Source organism: Orbicella franksi, chromosome 4 (assembly GCF_964199315.1).
Source record: "Orbicella franksi chromosome 4, jaOrbFran1.1, whole genome shotgun sequence".
In the NCBI taxonomy this organism is placed as follows: domain Eukaryota; kingdom Metazoa; phylum Cnidaria; class Anthozoa; order Scleractinia; family Merulinidae; genus Orbicella; species Orbicella franksi.
The window spans coordinates 30,160,650-30,184,344 of NC_138148.1; the positions used below are offsets into that span (position 1 = coordinate 30,160,650).

Here is a 23,695-nt window from a genome sequence, read left to right on the forward strand (position 1 = left end):
AGTCTCACTGCGCGGAAGCAAAAGAGCTCACTACGTAACCAAAGTTTCTGTTTGCCTGCGACAGATGGCTAACCAGAATGCTTCCTCTGGTGAGGGTGTACCAGCTGATGACAACACAGCCTGGATTGATCCATGGATTGAAAATGAGCCTGATCCTTGCAATGATGTTGTAACCAAGGTAACAATGCGGCACGCTCAAGTCATGTGAATATCACGTGCGCGTCATGGGTGTGTTGTGTGCGCTTTTCCGGTGAAATTCTCTGTCTGAAACTTCCCGTAAGAAATGATTCTTGAATCTGGTAAAGTCTACGGGGTAGACCTGTGCTTTCCAAAAATCCAGACCAAATGCGTTTTATATTCAAATTGTGAAAGCAAAACGGGCAGGCAACATTTGAGTTAAACTGTTGCGTAAATCTAAAATCACAAATTCCCCGTTCCTTAGAACCAAGAGGATGAGACAAGTGAAGTTATGAGAATCGAGAACCATATACCGGTTTGTTTCAGGGAATTTGTATAGGTAATCATATGAATGCGAGTGCAATTAATAATTTACGCTACGAGTGATATTTCAAGAATTTTCAAATACCACGAGTAGTGTAAATCCGTAATTGCTCGAGCTTTCATACGATTACTCATTTATTATATGACCGAGAAAGTTACGAAAGTGCACGCGTTAATTTGCACTGCAGTACAAATAAAAAATTAACGGACAATTTGCCTGTTGTCAGCCAATCACAATGAAGTAATCTTCTCAGTCATTCAGTCATAATGAATATAATGATATTAACAGTATCATTACCGTTCAGTGCACTGGAAACTCTGTTAATTGCATACCTGGATTTTGAGCCCTGGAGTTCGAGTGATTTCGAGCGAATAGACCATTTTCGTATTTTGAGGCTAATGTGGCAAATGATATTCATCTCTTTTTAATGAGATTTCCCCGCAGAAGCCTCCATTACAAGCTAGTTTCAGCCCAATACTGAGAATACGAAAATGGCCTTTTTGATAGCGCCAAGTAATTTTCATTTCTTGTTTACCTGGACTCTTATGATCAAGTCTAATGTTTAATTGACTGAAGCTGCACGATCATTTAACATTTTAACATATTTTTAACAGGTAACTCTCCGAGGACCTGAGAGTCCCATTGAAATGGGCTTCTACAGTGTGACCAACATAGGACGGCTGAAGTAAGAAAGTCTGCGTGTTGCTATCCATTGTATTTACATGTTTTCCGTCGCCGTGAAGCTAGAGGGGGGCGCAGTGGCCTTACAGATAACGGGCTGGACTACACACTGAGAGGTCTGGGTTCGACCCCTGGCCGGGGACATTGTGTTGTGTTCTTGGGCAAGACACTTTACTCTCACAGTACCTCTCTCCACCCAGGTGCATAAATGGGTCAGGCCAATTTAGTACTGGGGAGGTGGGGGAGGGGGTGTAACCCTGCGGTGGACTAGAACTACTCATCCTATGGAAACAGCAGAAAATCGGCAACCTGATGCGACTTTGGCCTCGCATGCAGACCGCACCTTTTTCACCAAGACGTTAAATAAGTCTTCCTTACTTTTCAGAGCTGTGAGAGTGGAACAAAGCTCTGTAAATAGCGTTATCTTGAACGATCAGCCCCAGGACCCGCATCAAAGGTTCTTGGTCGCGGCCAACATTGGCATAAATGCCACTGGATCTGCTATGATTGCGAGGTAACTCTTCTCAGGATCAGCGTCGCTGTTAATGCCTTTGAATTTTGAAATAGTTATAGTCTTCTCGTATTCATGTGCAGGACGCACTGAGCTTTGTACTCTAGATTCCGAGCTCTCTGATTGGTTGTTCGATTTGAATTTTCGCCCGAAAGAGTCAACCAATCAAAAGCAATTTACAGATGTCTGGACAGTATGTCAAAAAAAAATATTTTTTCAGGTCGAATCTTTCGCGGTTTGCGGTGGAAGAGTAGCCGTTTTCACGGTGAACTTTTCTTATTTCCATTACGATATACATGCAAAAAATGTCTTACGGTTTTTATTTTGAATGAAATAAAAAAGTGTCGGAAAATAAAACCGTCCGAAATTTTTAACGTCTAAAATATTTACAGTACAGTTTAAAACTTTTAAATAGCTCGAAACTAGTTTGAGACACTGCTTGACGATTTTTCTTATTTGCACGTCGGTATATTTGTAAAACCGTGAAATTTGTCGGATGTGAGATAAAATTTTTCCGAAAATTAAACGTGCGAAATTTTTTGTGAGTAATGTAATCCAACATCTATGTGAGGACAATTTCGGGCGATTTTGCCGATTCTGCCTGAAATTGCGTTGCATCCTCTTTGAACCACGTTGTAGTGCAAGTGAGACGGGTATGGAGACAATTTACCCAAACCTCAAGCGTGCATTGTGCAGGTCGACAGTGAACTGTCTTGTTTATCGTTTCAGGGACACCACCTTGATGCCGAACATTCGCGGTCTGATGCCTTTAGTGGCGCTTCTTTTCGCTCCATATGCTGAAATGAGGTACGAAACGACGCTTTTTGTTTGTGTGTTATCTGCTAGCCACTTAATTTGCGAAGATTCATCCAAGCTTAACGCATTCCATGTCTTCCTTCCACACATTCTATCCGCAGAAAAAATTTACCCCAGTATATATATTATCCGGGAAGATTGTAACATTTGAACATGCTATGTACTTCTTGTTGTTTCTGTGTTAGCGTGGCTACACGGTGGCATTTCAGTTCCCTCTATTCCCCTCCTGTTTTAGTTGATAATGACCGAAAGTATACTAGCGACGAATTATCCGTCCGACACGAATTAACGGTCTGAGACGGGTAATTCGTCTACCTGAGACGGATAAATTCCTATCGTCTAGGTATAAATCGCTGTTTAGATGAATTATGTGGCCAAATTCGTCTTTGGCTGGTCTTCTGTCACCTCGTCTTGAAACGAATCACTTCGAGACGAATTTGACCACATATTTGTTCTAAACACCGGATTTTTACTTAGACGTTTTCTCAGTCTCAGGCAGACGAGGTAACCGTCTCGGAAGGCTAATTCGTCCCTCTTTTTAATTGGGCGTCGGAAAATTCGTCTCTGGTATAAAATCGGCCATCTACTGACAATGAAGCTGTTTTGTTCGCAGAGTTGACCGTGAGATGCGTCAGTATACAGGAGCATTAGTTGGCTTGGGGTTCGATCCCAGTACAGGCGAAGCTCTTCTTCCAGATCACGACAGTGAGCTTGTGTTTGACGTGGAGATTACGGAGGATGACATAATCGGGGTAGGATCTACATCCGTAAATAATATCAGCATCTAGTAGTACTTGAAAGTAAGAAACTCTACTCCAGTTGTTGACTTGTCTCCTATTCAGATATTGGTTTGGCTCGTCAGGTGCTCTTTATCAAAAGAATGTCTGCGTAAGAGGCGAGCTGTTGACCAGCCCTGCCAGCTTTACTAACCCTAGAACATTGACCTCCCTCTCCCCACCCCTTAAAGAGGAGAAAAGTAGGTCACGCATAATCAAACCAAAAACAGTCGAAAGGGCAGGAAATAGGGAAGGCTCCAAAAAGGGGCCGTCCGGTTGTCCAGGACAAGTAGATTTTCCTGCCAGGCAAGTTACCTTAATTCGCACTTGCCCGATGGGCAACGGCCCAGGCAAGTCATCTACAAACTAAATTGCAATTAAAGTAAACTAAGACCTGCCCAGGGCAAGCAATATTTGAGAGCTGCTGGTCTTAGGTGCAAGCTGGAATTTAAGTTTTTTTCGAGCGCTTGGAAGTAGGTTGGCGTTAAAGTTTGCCCTTCCTTCTCTAATGAAGAGGAGAGTTAATTTTGCGTTCAAGGTTTATTAATGTTCTGTGGATTGCTTAACAGATCAACTCGCTGCGTACGGCCATCAACTTGGCATTCCAGAGTGAGCAGCAGATGGCTGAGTGGGGAACTCCAGCTGTGGAGAGAATTCAGAAAGCTAGCAGATCCAAGATCTTAGAGTATGCTTTACTGTTATTTCAGTGTATCAGTGATTTCATTTGTGTTCTTTGTAAGCTGTGTTTTTTGGGCAAGGGAAGGCGCGTCCCATCCAGGGGGGAGTAGAAATACTCGTAGTCGCTTCATGTTACAGAAACCGGGATAAGCTCCGGCCTGATGGGCTACTTGGCTTGTATGCAGACTTCACCTTTTTTACCCTGTTTGGTGGCTAACAGCGGACAAGGGCCACTGCCCTCTTTTCAACATGTTATCGAGAAACTCCACGACGTGACTAGATCGTAGCAAACGGAACAAAGAAGAACAGTGCATGTCAATTGACAGGAAACCAATATGAAGTAAGGCTCGTTAGCGTTGGCAAATGAGGATGTGGATTGAAAAATTTAAATGTAGAAACCCTAATGGTAATGGTTCGATTTCGTGAAGCAATGTTCGGCAAACGAAAGGGAGCCAAAGTGGGCAAAATAGCTGGCATAAAATGGATTTAAAATTAGATAAACCTGAAAACGCGTATGTTTGGCTCAAGTTCCAAACCCAGAGGAAATTTGCAATACTCTTGCTCTTGAACGTAATCTTATTTTATTGTTTTTGTTTTTAAGGCTTGTGCTAAAACGACGGGAAATCAAAACTCCTTGCTCATTTCCCAGAACAGGGCTCTGGAATCAGGTAATTCCGATTGTTGTTTTGTGTTCACGCGTTGAGATAAACTGAATAAGTTGGCTTGTTCCCAATGTATGTCTTCATAATGTCTTCATAGCTCAGTTGGTAGCGAGAGCAATGCAGCGCTAACGCAGAGGCCAGGGGCTCGAATCCCGCTGAAGCCCTGAAATATTTTATCAGGCTAAATGTACAATTGCTTAAATAGCAGTGAAAACTGCGATGGTCCCATCCTCTTTTCGTTTGAATTTCCGCTCTTCGCACCATTTATTCCAATTCTTACTACAGTGAAAGCATTGAACTCTATTGGATTTAAGCAGACTATGATTTGGAAGTTTTCCTATCCTTGCAGATCGATCCCGCTTACATTCTGCACGCAGGAGGGGAGGGTGAAACAGATGCAGGCCTCCTTTACACTTTGCACAAGGGCGTTGCCATCTCTGGCAAGCCACTGGATGATGAAGATGAGGAAGCCAGGCTTAAAGTGGCCGAGCTCCGAGAGAAGATAGAGTGGCTTAGAAGTTTAGAAGGAAGGTAACAAGAGAGCGAGTAGATTACTCTTCTTCTTTCCGCGCAGTACCCCCGCTGGAGCAGTTTTGTGGTAAATTCACGGAGGCAAATGCTGTGACGGGATATAGTGGGATTGACCAATCAGAACACCTTACGAAATCACGTGTCAGGTGTTAAGCGCGGGAAAATTTTCGTAAGCCAATCAGAGGTGAACTAAGAAATTTAAAAGCAGCAACAACGCAAAAGAAGGCAGTTTTCGAAATGAAACTTCTTTGCTGTGGTCATTTTGTTTTCCCCCCTGTTTATTTCGAGTTTAATCTCAGAGACTGAAAAATTATCAAGACAATGTTTGTCGTTATAGCTAGAGAGGCGCGGTAGCCTGATAGTCATAGACCAGCGGCACTAACCGAGGAAAATGGAACGACATTTTCCGATCAGACTTGGCCATCCGAAAGGAATGGCTCTTACCATTTTTTTACTCCTTTCCCGAAGTCACCACTTGAGTGAAATCTACTGAAGAGAAGTAGGGAAATGAACCGGTTTGCCAAAATGGAACGGCAAATTTCGGTCCGACAGGTCTAACCGATCAAAGGGGAAATTGTCAGCAGGGGAAAACACACCTCCGGAGGTGGTACCGAATATTCCGGTCGGACCGAACCGAAACGGACCTATTCATTTGACTTCTGACAGAAATTTCCGGAATTTTTGGGATAATGGAAAGTACCCCTGGTGTTAAGTGCCTCTCTCCGCCCACGTGTAGGAAGGATCACCAGCAAATTAAATGCTGGGGGTGGCTTTTATGACAGACTAGCATCCCATTTAATGGGGGAAGGCCAGAGGGTAGAAATACTCTTAGTCACCTTATGTTTCTGCAACCGGAGATAGGCGCTAGCCTGACGGCCCACTAGACCCGAATGTAGACTATGTTACTCATAATATGATGTTTCGGTTTGCAGATCCTCTGAACAGTTCATAAATGAGGTCATTTGTCCTTTGTGTAATGTGTTGTGCAGACACCCAAGAGCTGTGTTCATGCATCTTAGAAGCACAAGTCACAATGAAATTGAAAACTCCCTTTACGAGGACTAGTTCAGTGTCGCTGAGATGTTTCAGTTGATAAGTGGAACGGACAAAATAACTGCCACAAGGTTGGAAACTGATTCTGACGAAGAAAGAATAAAGCCACGCAAACTCGTGAACTTACTCTCGTGTTGCGCGCCAGGATGTTCCTGCAGTGTTCACATGTCTTACGGCACGATTTAGACGAATAGCCGGGTTCTAATCGTGCTCGACATCGCAGACAGTTTCTATGACAAGGCTCGGTTACTGAACAGTTATCTTCTAGCCGAGTGTCGCTCATGTTTAAAACGCACCTCGGGGGTTTGGATTGTTCAAGGACCAGGTTCTTTTTCTCCTTTTGTTTCATACCTTGGTGATGACTTTTATTCTGCTGACTTTGAAGTTTGTTGAGGTGTATGGTGATTACGATGATGATGGTGATGGTGATGATTACGTCGACGACGAAGACGAAGACGAAGGCGAAGATTGTGATGATCACAGAGACAGGGTGTTTTATGATGTTGACAAATATTGATAGACAGAGGTGATGACGAAGATGATGCTACTAGTGTTTTGGTAGCACTCATACTGGTGTACCAAAACAATTTAAAATGTTTGTTTGCTGTATACAGCTGTTTCCACAAAGTTTGTTTCACGAAATGGCGAAAGTGTACGCGACAAGGCCGCAAGGTATTGTGGGTAGTAATAGTTTATCGTTACTGGATTGACGTTGACGGTGTTCCAGCAACAAGGAAGAAAAAACATGAATACCGTGTCTGTTCGTCTGTCTGTCTGTCTGTCTGTCTGTCTGTCTGTCTGTCTCCCTGTCTTTGGTTCTCGCACTGAAACACTGAGCTTCGCCGATCAAGTGATCCGCGCGACCGCGGACCCCCCTTTACCCACCATATTTTTCGGCATTGTCGCATGCGCCTTAATTCTTTTGTAGGACAACTTTTCTCGATACAACTGTATCAGGACAAATTTTCCAAACACTATTTTCGCAGTTAGCTAGCACGTCAACATGACCGCCGCAACGTCATGTTATTCTGTTTATCTTTGTCAGATGTTGAGAGGCAAGCAGATTGTATTTTTAACAGTTGGTTTTGCAATTTTTATCAACATTTTACCTACCTTTCTTTATTCCAAAGGGTCTAATTATCAAATGGGCGAGAAAACAATGGAAACTCTATCGCAGAGAGAATCAGCAATGCATCCTATATTTGAAGTAGTGGTGTGCTCAGTACTACTACAAGCAATAAGGAGCAATCATTTTCAAGGACATTTGATGCTACTGTAAAATGGACGCCCTATCTTAATAACTTATTAAGCCGGGTGATTTCGGTGTTATTCTCCTAGTTGACGTAACCTTCGACAAGTCACGAATGTCAATGCAAACCTCGAACTTGAAGGGAAAACGTGCGAGAGTAGGCCAACTTTCTCCCGAGTTTCTCTCTTCTCGCGCGACGATCCACAGAGAGGAAGGAACGCTCGCAGCCCACGCGCGATACGCGAGGAAGAAGAAAATGTAAATTATTGTTGTAAAGTTGAATTGTTGTTTCGTTATGTGATTGGTTGCGTGTGCGACTACAGATTAACTGGAATGAAGGGTTTTATGGTCTTTAGAAATTTATCAAGCCATATATTTTCACGTTGATATTGTACATTGTCAAGTTGAGTTAAGTATTTGAGAGAGAAATTCATTAATAAAAATTGAGATTTCTGTTGAAAGGAGAGTGGTATAAATAAGTTAATCTGTTCACTGGGAAGCTGCCTTCAATGCGAATCAAAATGTGAAAGCATATCGCAGCAGAATGGTAGAAATCAAACGTTCACTGACGTGTCAATAGTTACATTAGCTCATTCTTAAAAAAAGACAAAAGTTTTATTTTTTTATACAAAAATCACCTGCTCTTCTCACAGTGCTAACACAACTTACGATGTAACAATACTAACAAAACTTACAATATTGACATTATTTACAACTTATTAATATCTTACATTACTTTCATTTAGGACGTTAGCTACATTAGGTGGCTTTCTTACATATTTATTTGTGACTTAGATTTAAGTTTCTCGATTTTAATTTTATTTGTCCGAATCGCTAAGAAGGCATCCAGATAAAACTCATCCTGAACTAAAACAATATCCTGAACTTAGATTTTTCAAAATGTAACGAAAAAACAAATCGATTACAAAAAGGGCTCAGAATAGGATTCACAATTCCAAATTTCAAGGAATACGTAATGGACGCACGGTTTCGAGGACTTAAAAGAAAGGAAAACCAACAGTTGCCACAGGGCAGGAAATGGTCAGGGAAAAAATTTTCTTCAAGGTCAGGGAAAAGTCAGAGAATTTTATTTTGAGCCAAGGAAAATTGGCAATTTGAAGAGAAGTCGGGGAAAATTGAAATAATTTCACATGGCTGATTTAATGTCATTAAAGGCTGGAAGGACCATTTGGAGTCATTGATCTCAACGATATTTTTCCTTAATGAAGAAGGAACATTTATTGAAAACTTATCGGTCTTAATGATCGAGTGCAAAGGATGGCTGTAAAATGAGGCTAGAAACCGCTTCTGTGTCTGACATGCTGTATTTACTTGGTCAGGGAAATTGGATTTTAATCAGGGAAAAGTCAGGGAATTTTGAAAGGTGATTTCTAGGGCAACCATGGATAGTATCCACGCACGAAAAGACTAATCGCGCGCGTCACTGACAGCTGTACTAATGAAGTCCGCACTTAAATAAAAATCCTTAATGAAGTGTAGACTACACCGAGTCAGTTTTTGGAACATTCTATAGTCGCAATTTCAAAGAACCGAGAAGGATGAAATGTTGAGATATTTTGCAGCATGTTCTGGCAAAAACATACGATTAATATACATAATAAGGTCCTATTCCCAAGGGGTTGACTTCAATTGATGATACAGCATCAACGTGACTGTAGACGCATTTTCCACACATAAAGTGTATAAATTGCTATTTTTTATGCCATCTAATATTTCTTGCTTGAAGATTTATGAGCCAATTAATATCACATACGAAAACCACCTTTCAATCGGACGCTAACATGAAGAGTCAACAATTCAATATCATTACTTTTAACAACCAATGGTTGGGCTTGAGGCAAAGAGAGCGCAAACATCATACAATTAAGTGTGGGAAATCACCATCCGGAATCCATTAACTCGACCAGAATTTCACTTTCGCAGCCGGCAAAGTATACCGACTATTGGAACACTTACTGCGAGATAAATTTACGCTGATCACAAAGATTTTGCGTTTTTATCCTATTTCAAGTCAATTAACATAACCTTGACGAGTCCTTTTTGTTTTAAAACCTATTCACCAATCTTGACCCGGCTAAATAGGCAATAGGCTGCGAAATTACACAGAAAAGCTAAGGTGTGTTTTAATTATTCCTGAAACAACAGAACCTTTCTATGGATGTAAATCTCAATATTTGTCAAGTCTTTTTGTTTTGTTTAACCCATCTAGAAACTTCACTCGTACGCGCGTTCTATGTGCTGAAAAACGACAAAAAAAAAAAAAAAAAATACTAACCAGTTGATTAGTAATTGAACCCACAGCCTTTTCAATGACTATTTCCATTTATGAATTTTTGCCCAATCATTCAGCGGCAGGTGCATCAACTTAGATTTGATCAGTGTTTTAGCGAAGTCTACCGACAGAAACACGCAAAGAAGCAAGAGTAAAGATGTCCTTCTTTGTGAATCACACTTTTTCACTTGGAGAATCGGGTAATGGAAAACCGGATCAGCAATGTCCGGGATTAGCAGTACAAAATGCCGTTTTAGGAACTTCTTGTTTTCTTGGGATCATCGCGAATTCGATCATTCTAGCATTCATCTTCAAAAATCGCCGTGGAGGTCTAACGCCCGATAAAATACTGATCACCAATTTTGCACTCGTGGATCTGATCGCATGTTTGATCAGTCTTCCACTGCACATGAGAGCTATCAATGGCGACTCAAGCCTGGCGGACAACGGAGTGTGTTTAGCCAGGTTCTTTACCATGTTCGCGAGCTTTGCTGTTAACATCATGACACTGGCTGCCATCAGTATTGACCGCTATGACGCCATTTGTCGTGCGCCGTTCCGTGAGATAACCCTCAGGAAGACTGTATACCACCTCGTCTTCATCTGGCTGTTTGCAATTTGTACCGCCGCAGCCGGAGGTAGCGGGCATGTGTTGACTGCGGCACGGAGCGAACATGTATGCCTCAGTCCGGGTAGGGAGATCCCTTCGGGAGCACTAACCGGGAAATCGGTCATGCTCGCCATTGTGGCTTTGTGGATAGTTCCTTCCCTCGCCATCGTGTTTTACAGGTTTTACGCAATCGTTAAGTATGTACAAGAGCACTCGGCTCATCTCCGGTCCGTGCTCGGCGCTGTAGGCGTGAAAAGAGAAGTTAAGCTAACAAGAATTTGCGCGGCAATGGTTGTAACGTATCTCAGTTGTTGGGTGATGTTTGCAATCATGGTACTGCTGAGAAACATGTTTTCCTCCTTAACCGTGCATTGCACTTATCTCTGGTCGCACTCGTTAGCTTATTCCAGTTTCACCGTAGTGCCATTTGAATACATGGTCCTCGACAAAAGATTGCTTGCCTACGTTTGGCAAAAATTTTCTCGAAAGAGAAGAAAACGGAAATGCCACAAAGTGATGTACACGAAAAAAGCATTTCAAAATCAACGTTCTGAAGACCGCGATAACAGTGACCAAATTGAAATAAGCGACGCAAGAAATGAACTTCAAGCAAATTCTGAGGAAGCTTTCCATAAGGACTTAGTCATAACTTGAACAAGTGTTGATTTTCAACGCCACATTCCGCTTCAAATTCAGTTTTATAACGGCGAGCACGATCATGGTTAGAAACTGCTTCAGAATGAACTGGATCTTTCTATTATTTTAACAACGAAATTAAGTTTTATTACAACTTGTTTTAAAATTTGAGTGCTTGGCATATCTGTTCCCTGAATCACTGTGCGCAACAATAGGCCGGACCCTACAAGGCGAGGACGGAAATGCCAGGACGGGAACGGCAGTGGACAGAGAAACTTTCCCCGATTCCCGTCGTGTCGCCAAGACAAAAATAATCGTGATATTGCTCCGAAAACCTTCCGAAAAGTCACGAACTGTCTTACTTACTTACACACCCGATGATGTATGTACGACATAGATGTGACTGGCTAAGGCCAGTGACTACAAAAACGGAAAACGTTTTCTGTCTTCAGAGCCACGTAACACGAGCGACTTGTTTGCAAGAGTAAGAAAAGCTCGGGAGAGAGTGTTCAGAGCTGGAGTCCAAGCCTCTATGTAATCGACAGATGTTACCAGAACAATTAAAAAAAAAAAAACAGAAACTATCTACGGTAAATAAAATGCTCTTTATTGTTACCATTTGATCAGTTTGTCCTTCATGGCCGCTTTCGAAGAACCGAGCATTAATAAAATCTTTCTCTTTTTCCTTCAGCCGGGTTGTTCGAAAGTCGGTTAACGTTAACCCAGGATTAAAAGTTAACCGAAGTATTTAATTTTTCTTGTGTAAAAATGATTTTCACTGCCTATGTTTAGCGTAGTTTGAGATTCTTCAAACTCAAAACTGAAGGGCAAGCAACAAAAACAGAAAACCTCACGGAAAAAATACAAACCTAAATTAAAAGTTCTTACTAATCCTGGGTTAGCTTAATCGGACTTTGAACAACCCGGCCCAGAAGCGCAATAAGTTTCTAGGGAGTTCAGCCAGTAATTCATAAATACCAAACGTTCACGACAATTGTATTTATCTGTCAGTCAATGAACTTTAATATCACGTGACCTGGACATCGCCCTCTTCGTTCTCCTCCTCGCTGTATTCATCTAAAACAGTCCTTTTAGAACCAGTCTCTTTGTCTTCCCGTGTTTTCCTTGGGACAGTCTCGGCGGCGGGGGGCTTGGGTCGCATCTCAATGTTGTCCAGACGTCGCTGTTTTAAGGCCGCTTCCTGTAAACACATAAGATGCTACGATAGTTAAACTGCGCCCGAAACGGAGCTAGCGGTCAAACGTATGCGCGTGCTCCCTCAATAGTGTCTCAAATTTGTGAAATGCCCCACTTTCACGCCAAAATGAACGCAATTTACTGCTTTGTACGCGGAATATGCAACGAAATTTTAGTTCTTGTTATCGATCAGCTGTATTGCCTCGCATTTTAGATTACCACAAAATAGACATTTTTACCCATTGCACTTAAAAACGCTTACAAAATTCAATATATCGCAAACCCAAAGTGCGTTGAATTTTGCCGTTGACGACTGTGTTCGAACATGAGTCTGCCAGCTCCTCGGTCAGCAGTTGAAGAGGGAATGTACGCTATTAGACGGGTATAGGAGAATCTTTGCTGACGTCATTGTTAACATTTTTCGCCATTAACATACCACTTGGCGCGGAGAAGGCATCACGCTAGACACGAATTGACTACAAACATTTAAAGACCTTGGTGAAATTCTCTTTGGGTGAAATACTGGAGGAGAAATTGACTTTCAAAAACTGAAAAATTTCTGGGTGACAAAAGCGCTAATCAGCTCATACATTATTTGTAAAATTTTGAGTTTTTAAACCCGCGTCGCACAAAAAGTATTCAATACATCGGGTTCAAATTCCTTAGGACAGTTAATCGTGTTGTGCCCTTTAATTAGTCAGAACTAACGTTTTGTATCTCCGTCAGAAACTGTATCGCTTATGCTAATGACGCAAATATTGTAAACAAAGATTCTCCTATTACGTTAATTAAAATCTGAAATAAGTAACATAACTATCCAACCTCAATTGTTTTCGCCATTCTGACATCCCTGTTATGGGTGAGCAAACTTGTTGCAACTGAGACACCTTTCCGAGTCGCCTCAGTCTTCACGCGGCCAGTCCTGCCCACACGGTGAATATAGTCTACGATTGACGTGGGAAAGTCAAAGTTGATCACATGGGTCACCTGTGAAAACACATTCAAGTTCGAGTGAATATGACGCCTTCAAGTGTTTCCACCTTCACATGTCTAGAGGAAAGATCGTCTCAGCTCGATTAGCTTTTTAGTTATCTTAAGCAGTTCACCCAATAGGCTATTTTACAATTGTGTGCTTAGTTACAAAAATATTTCGGATGGTGTCATTTTCTGACACTTAATTAAAATCGTCCGAAAGTTTTGCAAGTAATATGAGAGCTTACCTGCCTTTCAATTTTTTTTCTTGTTTGCACAATCAACATCGTTTTCATGGAGTCGCAGTAGAGTGATGGCGCTTGCGTTTTTCGCGCCAAATGACACTGGTTCACACACGAGTGCGCTCTCCCCTCCTTGTTCAAACTAAAGGTCTCCATTCCCTTGTAAAGGAGGGAGGGACGGTGAGTTCTATTTTCGTTCATACTCACATCAGGATCCACACCTCTCGACGCCACATCTGTACACACGAGAATTTTGGTTTTTCCTTCTTGAAACGCGTCGAATAGTTCGCCTCTAACCTACAACACAGAGGAAAAAGATATAACTCGACATTCAATGATAAACGGATGGAGCAACTTCATATTTGCAGAGATGATAAATAAGACTGAAAAAATGACACTCGCAAACTGTTAGCAATGAAACAATTAATAAGAAAATCAATAAATAGATAAATAAACAATCAAACAAATAAACACACAAACAAAGTGCATTCCGCATGGCACTATACATGCATATTAGTTATGCAACGTTCTATCGTGGTATACCGTGGAATAACCCACGAGTCTCTTGTATTTTCTCGGTATAGACACGAGCCTTTAGACGAGTGTGTATACCGAGAAAATACAAGTGACAAGTACCATAGAAAATACAATGCAATCAATGAACACAGTGAATACAGAATACAATGAATACAGAAAGACAGTGCAATCAATGATGCGCAATCAATCAGCGCATGATGGGAAGGTTGAATATATAATATTGTCGAATATACAACGGCCCTCCTGTATTCTGATTGGCTGTATTTTCTATGGCATGGTATGAAACATGGTATTTTCTGGGTCTATAAATTTCCGCCTCCCATGTAAGAATAGTGCAAATCTTAAGTTGCTCGAGCTTTCATACGATTGTCTACACTAATTTTCTGTACGCTTGTGATTTTATGATTACCTTAGAAGGTAGACTGCTGTGTAGGCGAATAAACTTGATGCGTTTATCCGTTAGAAAATGCCCCACAAAGTCACAGCTTTCTGTCGTGTGACAGAATACAATGGTTCGCTGACTGGGGTCATGAAGATCATTTCTCAGGAGTCTTAAAAGTTTGTCTGCGAAACACAAAACAACAACAAAACTATCTTTACAGGCATAGTAGTATGTTACAGGTAACCACACAATTGTTATATAGTACGCTGCCAGTACATTACGGAGATCACAGGAGGTAGTTATAATCTAATAGACCTTTACCACGTTTTCTGACCCCATCTTGCTTCGGTGGCGAACACAGCAAAAATTGCCGTAAATGTCAGGGTAAAGTTTAAAGTTCAATGCCCAGTAAGTGGAGAGTGGTCGACTTTCTGAGTATTTTATGAGTTACAAGAAAAAGATACCCAGCAGAAGGTTTTTTTGGTCAAATTTGAAGAACATAGATTTGGTGTGAGGCGAGGAATTGTACTTTTGATTTTTCGTACAAATGTCTCTAATTTTCCTGGGAATTATAACTCGGTGTTAAGACAAAGGTATGGAAAAATGAAAACCTTAATTGTGGCTTTCCTAGCGACGCTATTTCCCTCAAGTGCGATCAGGAAATTCTTTTACCTAGTACCTTAGTTTTTAATTCACAAATACTTAAGAACTCGAATCTTCCGTGAGTTGTTACACGTCAGATTCTCCATGTTCCCCGTACACTCACATCTACTGCAATTTTGGATCGACGGTTTCCCCCTTAAGTGGGCATCGTTCCACAGTACTTGTTAAACGAAATTTTTCCTTACCTGCTTTTTCTTCCTGTTTGAGTTTCACGAACTTGTGCCTAATATGAGGCAGGACTCGATGAAGACCAGACGTACAGATTTTTAAGCGCTTAAAGTGAAACCAAGTTTATGAACTTTAAAAGTAGTCTAGGAATTAACCTAAAGCAATCACCACAGTCAACCAATCAAGGCTTGAATTCAACGCAAACCAGTAGAAACAGCATAAAAAAAAGTTTCTAAAGCGCGGGAAAACATGTCGCCAGCGCCCGTCACCAGCGCAAAGCACGGGGAAACATCAGGCCTTCACGACGCGCGGGAAAACACAAAGCCGGCGTAAAGCGTAGTTGAGTTTAAAGCAGGATTTCAGTCCGAAATCTTTACAGCAAGATGTAAGCGTTTCTTTGCCCAGGAATTAATACACCAAAGTAAACAATAAAACTTGAAAATTCATTGGAAAAACGAACGATAAATACCAACTGAAAACCCAACTGTTCTGGTGTATAGAGACTGCATCTTACCGGTAACATGTCTTGGAGAGTGTCGACTAATAATTCTTCTGGCATTGTTGCACCAACAATAGTAACTTGTGTGTCTTTTGGCATTTCTCCCAGAGACGGCGGTTTTTCTTCTCGTATCTGAAAGAAAAGTCAAATTATAACCGACCGACACCAAACACAGGGTCGTATCCAGGGGTTTTCTTAGGAGGGGGTGCACCACTAATGAAAAGCGTAACTGACTGGTGAGGTAAACAAACTTTATAAAGCCGCATGTCATCTCAGGGGGTTGGGGGGGGGGGGGTGCGCACCCCCTGCACCTTCCCCTAGATCCGCCCCTGAAACACTTGACTTTCAAACCAGTGCAACAGTAACAACAGTAGAGTCCAGGACTTTTTTAACCGTACAAAAAGTAGTCCAAAAAGCGCCTTTATATTGTACCAAGCTAATATGCTACAGAAGAGGTTAGTAGACCCCTTTTTAAACTGGGTGCTCAAAACGGAAGTATCAAATCTTCGCGGGTCGCGGGTGGATAGTGCAGGTCCCGGATAGACGGCGTGGTTCGCGGGTAAATGGCATGGGTCACGGATCGACATTACTTGCAAAAAATCTCGGACGCTTAATTTTCGAACTTAATTTTTATCTCATTTCGGACAAATCTCGGAAAAAATTTCGGACACTTCTGAAACATAGCTAATGTAAATTTACGCCTACAAAACACGTTTTAGACTGAAACAACATCTGTGAAAATGATAGTTTTACTGCACCCTCAAGGTTTTAATGATACACCGACGGGAAAATAAGAAAAATTCTATCAAGCCTTTACGTACCTCAGGCAGTGTCTCAACTAGAGTTCGCAACATAAAGGAAACAAAGACTCAAGTATTAGTTTTAGAGCTACTTAAAAGTTTTATACTGTACTGTAAATATTTCGGACGCTTAAAAATTCCGGACGATGTTATTTTCAATGTGTTATTTTCGGACGGTGACACTTTTTTGTCCGAAATTTCAATCGTCCGGATTTGTTTTTTGCAAGTAATGTAGTTCTACTTACAGAGATCGATTGAAGAAGGTCCATAGTGTCCCGTCTGAAATGGCCGTCAAACATGGTGTCGGCTTCATCGATCACCAAGTAAGACAAATCCGAGAAGAATAAACGAGCTGAAGTAAAAAGCAATTTGCCATTTATTACAATATATCACAATAATATTTAACGAAAAACAAGAAATAAAATTATAACCCATGTAGATACTACACAAAGGGGTCTATAACCCCTTATGAAAAGTAATCGCCGAGCTATATAAATGTTTTAGTAAAAAAAAGAATTCAAAGTATATAGATTACACTAATCGCTGTTAGATATCTAAAGTTCTAAAATACAAAATAAAGAATTTAAAAAAAAACCTAATTCGTCATCAGACACACTGTTCAAATACATATAAAATAAGAGTTCAAAAGCAACTTTAAACATTTCAGTTTTTCTGAGTGACGGTGTATGCACAGAAAAATGACAAGAGATGGATTAAACCTGGGCAGTTAAACTTTGAAAGAACTTCAAAAGGTTCTATACCTTTTTCGCAGAATTGAAGCAATGTCCCTGGCGTACCAACGACAAGATCCACTGGAGACTGAAGATCTACCTTCATAAATTTCTACAATAAAAAAATTCAAAGAAAAAACTCAAACTCACTGATTTTGTCCCTTATACTGCAAACCATATTGGACTCAAAATTGACTGAAAAAGGACATTTAAAAAGTTATAAGTTTTAAAAACCATGTGTGATATAAATTATTAATTTCACTCAGCCTTTCAGTAATAATTATTAGCTATGTTCATCCAGAGTTGGTATAATTATAACTTCCTTACCTTCTTTCGTCCTCCAATGATCCCGACTGATTTGAAACGTGCATGATGACTCAATGACTTAGCAACTTCCTGCAGAATACAACCCAGTAAGGCAACTGTACAAGTCATGTTAATACAGCAATGGCAACACTCTGCCCAGTGGCTGAATTTGCACATATTGATGCACAAGGTAAAAAAAAAAATGCACTGTACTACAATAAACAGAACCCTTGATGATAAAGTGTCCTTAAGCAAAACGCTTTTCATCAAGTTGCTGGGAAGTTGTATCTCTTTCCAATAGGGAGCAAGGATGGCACAGTGGTGAAAGCACTCGCCTCCCACCAATGTGGCCCAGATTCAATTCTGGCTCGGTGCCATATGTGGGTTGAGTTTGTTGTTGGTTGTCACCTTGCTTTTGCCATTGGGTTTCTCTCCGGGTTCTTCAATTTTCCTCCTTCCACAAAAACCAACATCTCCAAATTCCAATTCGACCAGGATAAAAGACCCGAATGAAAATCAGCTAAGGCTGATGTAGCTTCCTCTCTAGAATATATTTGTAATTTTTTTTTAATTTTTAAATGCCATTTACTTGCCATTTCACTTGTCAATCAAAACCAGGCAAATTGACTATTAATAATTTTCAGATCACGCAATGTTCTATACAGAATTGATACTTTCTCTACAGTTATCTGAAGCTTTTTCATTTATTTCCAAGCAAACATTTTTGAATCTCAACAAAATAATTCTTAAGGGTAATGTCACATGGTCTGAATTGAAATAAAGATAAAACGGTCTTCTGCAATTTTGCTTGTTTCCTTTTCCCTGCAATTTTTGCCTTTAGCTAAATATCAATTTGAGGTCTTGCTGGCTTTCAATCAATTACATGTATAACTCCAACCCTTTCAATCACTGTAACCAAGTTGAGATACATCATATCACTTACTAAAACCTGCACGGCAAGTTCCCTGCATGGTACGACAATACAAGCTCTTGGTCTTTTGAGGCGCGTTATCACACCATGTGTTCTTTCATCCTCTCTCAGATGATGTACTACTGGTGCCAAATATGCCAGAGTTTTCCCAGTTCCTGTGATCACAATGCAAAATAAATATTATACGAGACTACTACAACTACTAGCGACTACTAGAGGAGGCATGGTGGCCTCATGGTTAATGCACACAATAACAGATCAAGTGGTCCTGGTTCCAGCCCTGGCCAGGGGCGTTGTGTTGTGTTGTTGGGCAAGACACTTTACTCTCACGTGCCTCTCTCCACACAGGTGTATAACTGGGCACCCACAAATTTAATGCTGAGGTTAACCCTGTAATGAACTAGCATCTCATCCAGGGTGAGTAGAAATACTTCTAGTTGCTTCATGCTCCATACAAACCAGAGATAAGTGCCAGCCTGATGAGCCACTTGGCTCAAAAGGAACAAATCATTAAAGTGTAGTTTGGTCACAATTATTGTTCCACACATGGAAGGAGTAGAGTCATAAATGATAATTTGACTACTGTCCCAGGCATGTAACAGATGCAGAAGATTTTATCTAAGTGATCACCACATGTTTCTATAATTATTATGCAATTATTGTATCTATAGGACTACACTTTTGTATATAATTTATTATTAAAAACTGGATCATTGGATAATGCAATTCGAGAGTTTTCATTGGCCTAGCCATCATGGATTATGAGCTATTATACCAAGATCTACAAATATGGTAAGCATACATGTGAGGTTTGACATTACAGCAAATAAGAAAACAACCAATTTTGAGCAAAATAAATTTCCAATTCTAAAAGTCAGCACAAATGGCACTTCATTTAAACCGACCTGTTTGCGCTGCACAGAGGACATGTTCTCTTCTTAGTATTGGTGGAATTGTCACCATCTGAAAGGAAAATTACACGTTCTATAAATCCAGCTCTGTTGATGATCATGCGGAGATGTCACCAAGACAACCATTTCTCGTAGTAGTATGTGCACAAGCATAAAGCATGACTTAAATTGGATTACAGAATGACTGGCATTAGTGTAATACACACCTGAATGATGGTGGGTTTAGTTACTTTAATATTGTACAAAGCCTTCAGAACATCCTCTCTTAATCCAAGGGCACTAAATGATGACACTTGTGACTTAAAATCAGTATCCTTTTCTGGTGTGAATGCAGGATTCTAAATGAACAGAAATTAATAAAAAAGTAATTACAATATTTAGAGAGGAAGCCACATCAGCCCTAACTGGTTTTTATGCAGGTCTTCTATCCTGGTTGAATTGGAATTTGGAGATGAGTTATTTTGTGGAGGAGAGAAAAAAGGAGTTCCTGGAGGAAACCCCTCAGAGCAAGGTGAGAACCAACAACAAACTTAACCCACAAATGGAACACGGGGGAATCAAACCCAGGCCACATTGGTGGGAGGTAAGCGCTCTAACCATTGCACATCCCTGCTCACCCAAAAATAACATATTATTAAAAACTGTACCACTGTATGATGCAGTTCAAGAGTTTTCATTGGCAGAGCCATCATGGATTATGAGCCATTATACCATGCTCTAAAAATACATTTTTTTGGCATTAAGTTTTTTATTTTTATTTTAGTTTAACTTTCCTAGTATATCTCAGGGGCATTTTTAATAAAACAATTTATACCACGTTATGCACCTTGTTGGCTACCATCTGATATCCAATGCACACTGGTGGAATACTTGTTAAATACTACAAATATTTGTTAAGTACTACAAATACTTGTAAAACCAGCACAACCTTAAGCTTCATTTTCTTAGTTTACTTGAGGTTAATTTTCAGAGGAGAATTAGTGAGCCCGAGCAGTTCCACCCTATACCTGAGAGTACTCACCTCCCTTTTCATAGGGATGCACCTCAGCCTATGAGGTCTCCCAAGGTAACCTAAACAGACTCGCTTCCAATCCTAGGGAACTCCCACAGGGAACACAGGGAACATAGGGAACTCCCATCATAACCTTAAGGGACTTGCATCCCATCCAGGCCAGATTTTCCTGACATCACATAATCACAGCAATACAGCCAGTCACTTGAAAGTACAAGACTTAAGCAGTACTGTGTCCGTATGGTTGCCTTTGTTAACATGATTGCTGAAAATAGCACATACCTCAGAACAAGATGGCTCAATTATAATTTCTCTGGGTCCTTTGGAGATTGACTCTTTGCTTTGAAGCTGTTCTTGTGCTGATATTATTCTTTGATTAGCCGCTTGTCTTCTTTTGTTCAGCACTCTTGAAATTATAGGCTTTAAATCCTGTTGATCATTCAATAAAATAAATAAATAAAATAAAATAAATAGGAATTTGCAGTGGCATATCCCACAAAGATGCCCTTTGTCTACTGCTTCCAGATTGAATTGGAATTTAGAAGTGTTCAGTGCCGGATCTAGGGGAGGGGCCCTGGGGACCTGCCTCCCCCCACCCCCCTATTTTTAGTGAAAAAAGAAGAAATGACTGAAGGAAGAAAAGCTGGCAGAGCAAGTAAAACAAAACTGCCTCCCGCCCCCATTAGCTCAAAGTCTGGATCTGCCACTGGTGTTGGTTTTTGTGGAGGGTGGGAAACCAGAGACCCCGGAGAAAAACCTTCAGAGGCAAGGCCAGATCCAACAACAAACTCAACCCACTTATGAAGCTGGGTCCAGGATTCGTACCCGGGCTTCACTAGCAGGAGGAGAGTACTCTCACCACTACACCATCCCTGCTCCCCTAAATCATTTTAAAAAAATAACCCTTTAGTGTCTGATATCAACATACAAATTAGCCTTGCTTGTCTCTGGACATTTCTTACAGTACCAGTTAGGAACATTAGATGTACAAATGTAACTGACTGCAACTAACTGAAGTGAACTATTTACATACATACACTTGGTTTGTGAATTTTAAATGTAATGAAGTCCCATGAGTTTCTTTTGGTAGAGCCAGTGCCATGTTCACATTGATTAATTAGTCTATAGAGTAAATACACCTACTCAGTGACAATTTTCCAACTTACTTCATGTCGTTTAACTGGTTTAGCCTGTTCTGTGGTTTTAGCAGAAGGACCCCTGCCCCGTGACTTTGCAGCCTTGCTGGCCAAGCGTGACAACCATTTAACATGATGGCAGCAAAATTTCTGGAAAAAAAAACAAAATCATTACAGTGTGTATATATGGTAATACACCACTCAGATGCTGAAAAATATACATGCAAGATATAGCAAACTTACAACACTGGAGAAAATATTTTGTAGTTCTGTTAAAACTGTCTATTTTCTGTTGATCAATTAAGTTGTTTCCCGGCTATATGCAGATCAGGGGGGACTACCATATAAAAAGGAAGGGGTTGCTCATTGTATCTTTCAGGGGTTCAAAAAGCAGTTTTGGTACCTCCAAGAGTGTTCAGCCTCAAAAGGTCCACAACAAGAGCTTTTGTGGTACCTTTTAGGGTACTGAGCTGAAAAAATCAGACTGGAGGTAATGTGTTGTTTTAGGATTGGTAAAAAAAACGGTAAAAAAATTTCAAGCCACGCCCGCAAAACAGGATCTTGGTAGGGGTAGCACCCTCATGGGAGCACCCCCAGAGTTGGAAATGGTTAACCATCATTGGCCGTTCTGCATTCAGACTGCAAAATACGCTACCGATCGACTGAAACATGAAATATTACTAAAACTTCATCTGATCCGAGTAGCAGCATTTACTTTATCAGTTTCACAACTGGTCGGCTGAACTGGTACACAGTAAACTTACAGTTAAACCCGACAGCTGACCCGAACATCTCGATTTGACAAGCTAAAGCACGTGTTGCACACTTTTGCCCAGATCGCCTTGTTAAAAATGCACTCTAGGGAAGTATTTCAGGAATAACGCTGAACATAGAAGTCCTAAAAGCATTTTCAACTGTCTAAGCTATAAAACGCTCACTTACTGTTTTCGCCGGGAGCGAGTCTGCCACAAGTCCACTCAACACAGCCGCCATCTTGGAATATTCCCCATAAGGCCTTTCACCGCCAGGATTTGGCCCACCTCGTCCCAGTGTCTTCCCGGTTGAAAGACGCGGTAAAACCGAACACAATCAAACTTGAAGGGCAGGCCCTCTGGGCAAGCCTTTCCACAAATATCACATAAATATCAAAAATGTCTAAACATCCCAAACAATTTTCTAAATATCTCGAAAAATCTTCTAATTATCTCGTATTTTTATTTCTAAAATAAGCCAATTTTGAATCCCTTAGGCCAAAGTCTTTATTTCCATAATACTAACGTCACAAGAACTATATTTCTCAATTAAGTATTTTATTAGATTCCATGCGAGAGTTTAATTCTTCGCAGATTTTTCTCCACACTGCATTTTCTTGACTCTCCGGTCTCCAGCAACTCGTGATTTTCGGCCTATAATTGGACGAGCAGTTTTTGCTCGGCTTGCGTTTGTGTTCTTGCTTGCGCCACTAGCGATCGAAGAATATTGTCTCACTCAAGCCATCTCTTCAAATTGCTGCTAGTAACCAGATCCAAGCTAAGGTGCGAGTAATAAGAATTTGAATAAAACGCTGCTCATATTCCTCGTTTCCATTGAAATAACTATAAAAAGCGTCAGATGAACCTAGTAAAAAATAATTTTGTCCCGCCATCGCACGCGCCAAACTGGACTAGCCGACCAAAGTTATTTTCTCGCCGTAATTTTATCCAGACATGTTTTAAAAAATATGACAATTTAATGGTTAAAAAAACAAATTGTCTGCTTTGCCAAAATTTGGAAGCTTCCGAGGCAGCACTTCGGCGTCTTTGAAGAGTGGCGAAATTTTGGCAATCCGCAAAATTTGGCAAGCTTTTGAAACTGGGGTCGCACTTATTTTACGCTACTTGTTGACAGATTTATTACTTATACAAACAAAATTGGCTCTGATAAAATACTTAATCAAGAAATATGGATCTTGTGACGCATCTTTCAATCGGTAACGTTTTGGTTCAAACATGTTGATCTGATGCGACCACTGCCAAAATTTGGAACTTGCGAAACTTTCGCCAATTTTTTTCCTCGCCAAAAACTGGAAATGTTTGAATTCGCTCCAGTGTGACCCGGGTTTTGAAATTGATATGCCACGTGACATGTGTCAAAAGGCTGGCGTTCGAGCCTATGACTATGTTACTCATAATATGATGTTTCGGTTTGCAGATCCTCTGAACAGTTCATAA

At 40.7% G+C, this 23,695-nt stretch overlaps 2 protein-coding genes and 1 pseudogene across 3 annotated transcripts in view; 2 read left to right on the plus strand and 1 right to left on the minus strand.

Annotated features, from left to right (window-relative positions):
- LOC145483857 (ATP-dependent RNA helicase TDRD9-like) overlaps positions 1-5,346 on the plus strand; it is a 30,020-nt gene extending 24,674 nt beyond the window's left edge. Inside the window, exons 32-39 of the mRNA XM_081462411.1 lie at positions 65-178; positions 1,117-1,187; positions 1,569-1,697; positions 2,424-2,501; positions 3,124-3,262; positions 3,856-3,971; positions 4,566-4,632; positions 4,976-5,346. Of these exons, the coding sequence (XP_081318537.1) occupies positions 65-178; positions 1,117-1,187; positions 1,569-1,697; positions 2,424-2,501; positions 3,124-3,262; positions 3,856-3,971; positions 4,566-4,632; positions 4,976-5,161 (900 nt within the window). The 3' untranslated portion in view covers positions 5,162-5,346. The remainder of the gene's footprint in view (positions 1-64; positions 179-1,116; positions 1,188-1,568; positions 1,698-2,423; positions 2,502-3,123; positions 3,263-3,855; positions 3,972-4,565; positions 4,633-4,975) is intronic.
- A 4,390-nt stretch (positions 5,347-9,736) lies between these two features.
- LOC145485400 (galanin receptor 2b-like) lies at positions 9,737-11,065 on the plus strand. Its single transcript, XM_081464067.1, has one exon. It carries the CDS (start codon positions 9,910-9,912, stop codon positions 11,014-11,016), a length of 1,107 nt encoding a protein of 368 aa, XP_081320193.1. The 5' UTR covers positions 9,737-9,909; the 3' UTR covers positions 11,017-11,065.
- Positions 11,066-11,604: 539 nt separating this feature from the next.
- Positions 11,605-23,475, minus strand: LOC145485694 (putative ATP-dependent RNA helicase DDX28; annotated as a pseudogene). Its single transcript, XR_014049215.1, has 16 exons — positions 23,392-23,475; positions 22,428-22,758; positions 21,516-21,635; positions 20,632-20,778; positions 19,544-19,675; positions 19,332-19,389; positions 18,439-18,581; positions 17,517-17,585; positions 17,220-17,301; positions 16,704-16,810; positions 15,674-15,790; positions 15,177-15,264; positions 14,356-14,510; positions 13,617-13,706; positions 13,018-13,182; positions 11,605-12,199 (listed from the first exon to the last, which is right to left on the minus strand). The product of XR_014049215.1 is annotated as a putative ATP-dependent RNA helicase DDX28 (transcript).
- Positions 23,476-23,695: the final 220 nt, after the last annotated feature.

Coding starts and splice junctions, on each gene's coding strand:
- LOC145485400 (XM_081464067.1), top strand. CDS start 9,910: ATGTCCTTCTTTGTGAATCACACTTTTTCACTTGGAGAATCGGGTAAT.